The sequence below is a fragment of the Papaver somniferum genome, chromosome 10 (assembly GCF_003573695.1).
Source record: "Papaver somniferum cultivar HN1 chromosome 10, ASM357369v1, whole genome shotgun sequence".
NCBI lineage: Eukaryota > Viridiplantae > Streptophyta > Magnoliopsida > Ranunculales > Papaveraceae > Papaver > Papaver somniferum.
The window spans coordinates 24,559,028-24,565,515 of NC_039367.1; the positions used below are offsets into that span (position 1 = coordinate 24,559,028).

At 32.9% G+C, this 6,488-nt stretch overlaps 1 protein-coding gene across 1 annotated transcript; it reads right to left on the reverse strand.

The window, feature by feature from the left end:
- Positions 1–5,433: 5,433 nt before the first annotated feature.
- Positions 5,434–6,063, reverse strand: LOC113315417 (HIPL1 protein-like). The gene is made up of 3 exons (XM_026563695.1): positions 5,915–6,063; positions 5,768–5,825; positions 5,434–5,664 (listed from the first exon to the last, which is right to left on the reverse strand). The coding sequence occupies exons 1-3, from the start codon at positions 6,061–6,063 to the stop codon at positions 5,434–5,436; spliced, it is 438 nt and encodes a 145-aa protein (XP_026419480.1).
- Between the last annotated feature and the right edge of the window lie 425 nt (positions 6,064–6,488).

A 6,488-nucleotide genomic window follows, 5' to 3' on the forward strand; every position in this document is an offset into this window, starting at 1 on the left:
CTATTTGAAATCTTTTAGTAACCAAATAGTAGTAGAATCTTGGATTTTCAGGTTCGTCGACATCAGTTCAGAATCGTTTTACCATTTTCAGGTTTATTACATGATTTCCCCAAAAGGGTTTATCATCCCCAAGTATCTTGGGGGTTTTGGTTGGTGGGGAATCGACCTTCTATTATTTTTTTCAGGTTCATCGAGACCCATTAAGGATTGTGACACTGCTTTCAAGTTGGTCAATCCCGATTCAGGATCGTTATACCACTTTCAGTATCATTTGATCATTTATGCTCCCCATAAAGGAGATGTAGTCCATGGGTCGTGAGATAACTGTCACCTGACACTTAACTGGATATTTTTTTTTTGAATAAAACATTCAAATTTAGGGTACTTTAGAAAAGTTGAAAAAAACAGGGGTAGATTTTCAGGGGTATATGGAAACAGGGGTACTTTATCAAAAATCTCTTAGATTATAATTCTATAGTTAAGGAAATTCAGTGGTCTAATCAGTTCAGCCATTTTTTGAAGTGTGGTTTGGCCTTATTCAAGAATATTAGAGACGCCTAATCGATTATACCTCACAAGATCAATCTAAAAACATATACGAATCTTTTGGAATTTCAAAGTTTGAGACGAAGAGTACTTTGTAATTTCTATCAATCTTATTCTATGGTCTGTAGTTCTTGAATAACAGTATAACAAAAGAGGTGGACCTTAGAATAAACAAGAACTATGATGGTCAAAATAAGATTCTGGATATCAAGAACTATCATGTAAAAGATAGTCCGGTCGGGTTTCATGAGTGAATACTATAAAAAATTCGTGACTTAATATGGTTTCTCTAGAAACCTTGGTATATATAAGGTGACAATATCCACAACTAGGACGTAGCGTGCCGGATTGACATTCTAGGTTGCAGAGAGTTCGCTATTTTTAATGATGAATAAGACTAGGTATCTCGAAATCAAAGTAAAGTTCATGTTTACGAATTACTTTGATACCAAGTAAACTAAACTTTTTAATACAGATTGATTATGTTAGCATGTGTTAATTTTTCTTTGAGTTAAAATGAATAATATGCACCCGCATATTCATCAATATAAGGCAGGTGCACAAAGAGTTATCTCAAGAACAATGGTTAAGTTTTCGTGTACTGGCGAAAAAAATTGCTAACAATATTGTCTTCTTGGAGTTAAGGAACTTCTTAAAAATATACGGTTTGTGAACTGGCAAATTCAATTCAATTACTGAGTTAGAAAAAGAGTTTGGAACAACTTAAAATCTCATAGTTTGTGTAGTGAGAAAATAAGTGTCCAGGAGCATCTCAAAAGCACACAGTTTACGAACTGGCCAAATCCGTTCGTGTACGTAAAAAAAATAATTAACATCAACTAAATTACCAGTTTTTTATAGTTCGTGTTTTGCTAAAACAGGTTCTGAACGTGAATGTAACTTGATGTCTCTTAGGATCTTCTTCCGCAATTATAGTTTGTTGTACATTAAATTATCCTCAACCTTTTATGCTTTAAGTCCTTTATAACTTCCATCGCTTGAATTTGTATTTCAAGATCAGTCAACTACTAGCTTGAACTCGAACTTCTTATTTGCACGTTCATCATAACACTAAAGTCGTACATCATTTTCTCAGTATAAATGGTATGAATAATGAGTAAATAGGATAGTAAGTCATCCCATAACCTTGTTGATGGAGTTCCCGTGAGTGTCTACGCTGTTCTTCAATCTTCAGGGGTCATTCGTTGAATTCTGATACTCAAATACCAATCTTAAATCCTAGTCAGATGCCGACTTTAATAGACTATAAATCAATATATAGTTTTGTTCATTTAAATTTGGTAACAAGCTTGGAATACCAACACTTGAGGGTTCAACCGAGCAGTGCTCTAACACATGTATTTCTCGGTCCACCAGAAAATTAGAATCCAATATATAGGTACTAATTCCAAGAATATGTGTTTCAATCCTTCTCTTCATGTGCTATTTAATTTTGTTCTTGCCTTCTGAGTGCGTCTATTCCCCATGGTCTCTTTTTTTTTTCATTCCTGGATTTTATTATATTTTATTTTCAAAAAAAACATCTTGGAAATTAGTTCGAATAATCTGTTAAAACCTTCTAGAACAACTATGTTACCATCTCCATATTCGCACATATTCGCAAATACCTCGTTGTGAGATATTGAAATTCATTATCAAATATTAAATTTTAATTTAGTTTTCGAATGCATCACGGAACCTGCTATACGCTTTTGACCACCACTGTTGATAAAAAGGTGGATAATAGATTTATTTTCCATATCTGATACCAATGAGTTTCCCGTGTAACTTTGATACGGTTCCTTCCCCACGATGAACTTTGAGACCTACTCTAAGTTTGATTTCAATAGGTAGTTTGATTTCAACGGGTACAACACAAAAAGTAGGTCGAGTGTTTATCAGATGTAATGTACAATAGTGGGTGTTATTAACATTTTAGTTACATACGATCAAAATTTCCGATGAAGATATATCATATTCTCTAAGCGATGTTTCAAACTCTTTTTTTTGCATCATCAAAAAAGTGTTCGAAAAATCTTAGACCACTTTGTCGTCCAAAGAGAAAGCAGTCACTTTGACCCACAACAATAGCGAATGATGAATTCAAAGGCCTTTGGGCATTTTTTATTCTATCTTTATGCAATTTGAAGAACATCTTCTTGTTGAGTTAGTTCCACTTTTAGTTTATAATTATTTTCAAAAATAAAATACAGTATACATATCAATATCTAGTCACGACTTATAATATATTATTTTCAGAAGAAAAAAATGTGATAACTGTAAATTATTATCATCTACTTTTTATTTGAACATATATTAATATCATATTTCAACATAAATGGGAAGCCGAAAAGAAAAAGAAAAGAAAAAAAAAATAAGCTAACATCAATTTTGACCTACATGTGTTTGTTTTTCTCGGACAAAATAAAAATTTAAACTAGAAAAGATATTAAGTAAGTTTTGTTTTTAAAACTTATACTTTTATTCAATAAATCTCCTTCCATAAATAAAATTACTTACATTTAATAAATTTATTTACGTTTATTTTCCAACTGGTCCCTTGTAAATTTATTTATATTCAATATTATTATTATTATTAATAAAAGTGTTGGGTCCCATCTTTGTTGCGCGGCTACCTACCACCGACATTTCAACCGATTTGTAATGTACCTTTAATTTTTTAATAAAATGCCCCTGGTGGCTCCAGTTAATAACAATAAAAGCTACAACAAAGATTTTGTTTATAGTAACTGCACAACTGAGAAATAAAATTATTGCTTCAAAATTAGTAGTATTCCCTTATTTAGGTAGATGACTAAATGTCCTCTTGTGTGGAAGGCAAATTGTTCATTACATACATAGTAAAAATAATATAAGGGGGAAGTGAAATAATACCAGTTGCGGATTGTGCACCTTCAGATGTATATTATCTAACACCACAATTTTTCCATCAGAGCCGTAAGCCATGATGATCGAAAAGATCAAATTATTAAACAAGATCATCATAACATTTATCTTATTTATTGAGAAAAAAGAAATGATTCATGGAACAAAAATTGACAAAAAAACAATTCGGCAGTAGAATCTTCACATCAAACACTTCCCCCGCGTGTTGCATTCAATTCCATACATGCTTTCAGAAACAATAATCAACCAAGTAAGAAGGACAAATATGAAAGCAGGAAAAAATTGACGTACCTTAGTGCCAGAAAGGTAAGATGATGGAGCCCAACTTGTTGTTAGGCTCCCATCTAGTTTCTTGTAGAAACATATCTATTTTCTTTTCATATAATTTTTTTTATATAATAATAAAAACTTAAAAATAACAATAAATAGAAACTTAAAAATAACATTATTGTTAGCTCAATGAAATAATATTGATAATTATGAGACTTGGCATATGAAGAAAAAAAATAACACTAAGAAAAAGAGTTAAATTTTGTGCACACTCCTTTTAAAGTGTGTGCATAAGATAACTCACTCCTATCTGTTTAAGATAAATAGCAATTATCTTTTAGTTTTATTTTACATAAATTATGTTTACAAAAAAAAAAGGGTAAGAAAGATGTATCAAGATTTTATGTTGTCATAGTCATAAACTAAATATAAATTTTTTTCCCAAAAATAGATAAAAAGAGAGAGGTAATTAACAGTAATAACATTTATAAAAACAAGTTAATCATACAGTTGAGATATCAGATAATGTTACAAACATTAGTTATAAATCGCTTATTGATCGACTTACAAGGTAAAATGCAAAAGAAAGAACGAAAAAGAATAAAAGAAAAGCGAAAAACTCATTTGTGAACACTTCACTCCTGTGCCAATTTGTGAACCCTTAATACTTGTGTCAGTCTGAGGCGATGAGGAATGTCATGGAATCCGAGAAGCTGTGAAATTTTCTTTTGAGCACTTGCAGTTGCAACGACTAGGATGAGAAATTCTGAACATACCACTACTTGTTAATAGAAAAAAATCTTTCTTATTATCTCTTCCCATTGAATATACATAATTTAAATTAAGGTGAGGTCCGTGAGGATGTGATTTTCCCAACTTACACCGCAACGGAGAGTCATGCGCACAACTAAATAGGACCTTTCCATTTGTAAAGTTCCCACTATTTTCTGGATTTTCTGTTTGCCCATATGCAAAAACCATACAGACCTGTAAACAAATACCTGGAATTTTATTCATAAAGAGAAAACAAGGAAACATTTAAATTTGCGGAAGGTGCTTGCATTTATTTTCCCTTCATCGAGAAAAATGAAACTTACTTGCCATATAAGCATGGATCAGCTTTGGACCTGTAAAAAAAAACCACATGCAATTGATGAACATCCTTCGTTCCTGTTAGCTTGGGAACAATAATATCCATAACATGGGGAATGAAGTTTGTGGAGTTCATATTATTGTTTCCTCCAGAAGAATTTAGAGAATGGAAATGAAAATCTCCCTCAAAATATGGCCATCCATAGTTCCCACCTTTCATAACTATATTCACTTCTTCATATTGATCCCACAAATTCAACTTCATATAAGAAACAAATACCCGAAGACTAGTCCAAATATAATTAATAAATTATTATCATGAACAAGAAATAACTTCCAATTAACCTTGCCAGAGTCTATACAAAGTATTTAAGACGGCCTCCCTGAATCAAAACTATAGTGCCAAGGGTTTTGTAATCCTAGGGCCCAAATTTCAGGCAGTGATCCCTTGTCATAAATATACGGGTTATCTTTCGCGATAGAGTAGTTTCCCTATGCATTGCGCTTGCTTAGTTTTGCTGCACCTAACAATACACTAAACTATTACCAAATATTGTTATCAAAGCATGATCATGGAGAACCGAATAAGAAGCTGTAATTTTAAACTCGGTCATAGCTCTAATTATAATGCTCACTTGGGAAGTTATCAACGTCAAACTTCAAAAGTTTCCAGAGCATAGATTTTTTGTTCTGGGCATGATTGTAAGGATCCAGTTCAGTTTTGCCAACTCTCGTCAGGTTGTATAAATACCTGTCAGGACCAAAGAGAAGTTGGCTTGCAATAGCATTCTTGTATGCAATGCCCGTCATGAATATCCTTCTCACTTCGGATGGATTGCCTCGTGTTGCCTGAAAAAAGTTGAATAAAGTTAAATATTATTCAATATACTTCTTAGTTCTCACTTCGGTCAGATGTCGCAAAGTTATTAGTGGGGTTCACTCAAAATATTACCAGAGCTGGATTGATTGCGCTGTTGTTAACTGTAAACTCTGATAAAGTAACATGAAACCTGCATGCCCGAGATCCAAAAACAGGAGTAGCTTTGAAGGATCACCGTTAACATCTGTATTACAAGCACATCTTCCTGAAAATCCAGACCATTGATCTCCATCACAAATATAAGAAGCAAAGAAGCGTCCATTGTGCACAAATATTGGATGGAATGCCACACTCAGCAATCCAAACTCAGTATCCACATGCATAATGTCAGTTAAGTCTAGAAATAGATTTGATTCATCAATCACCATTTCTTCTCCATTTTCCTCTTCAGAAACAATTGCAAACCATATCTTACCTTCTTGGCTCGCCAAGAAAACATGGTTGGATCCATATAAAGGTAAGGACCATTAGTAACCTGCTCAAGACAAATGCCATTTGGTGGATGGGGATTTGTAGTATATTTTCGTCGAGCATGACGACTTTTCATAATTATTTTTAGTCATCAAGGTTCTAAGATGAATAACGTGATGACTTTTCAAAGAGTGTTATTTCTGAGAGTATCATATACAAGGTCGTCATGATCTTCATCCCTAAACCTTGACTACTAGGGATGTAGTATGAACAATCGTCAGGTTTTGAAAATATAAACCTTGACGATTAATAACTTCCAGAAAACAAGTTTTCCTATATCCAATTGTTGATGGTGAACTTTTGACAAAGGCTAAAATCGTAA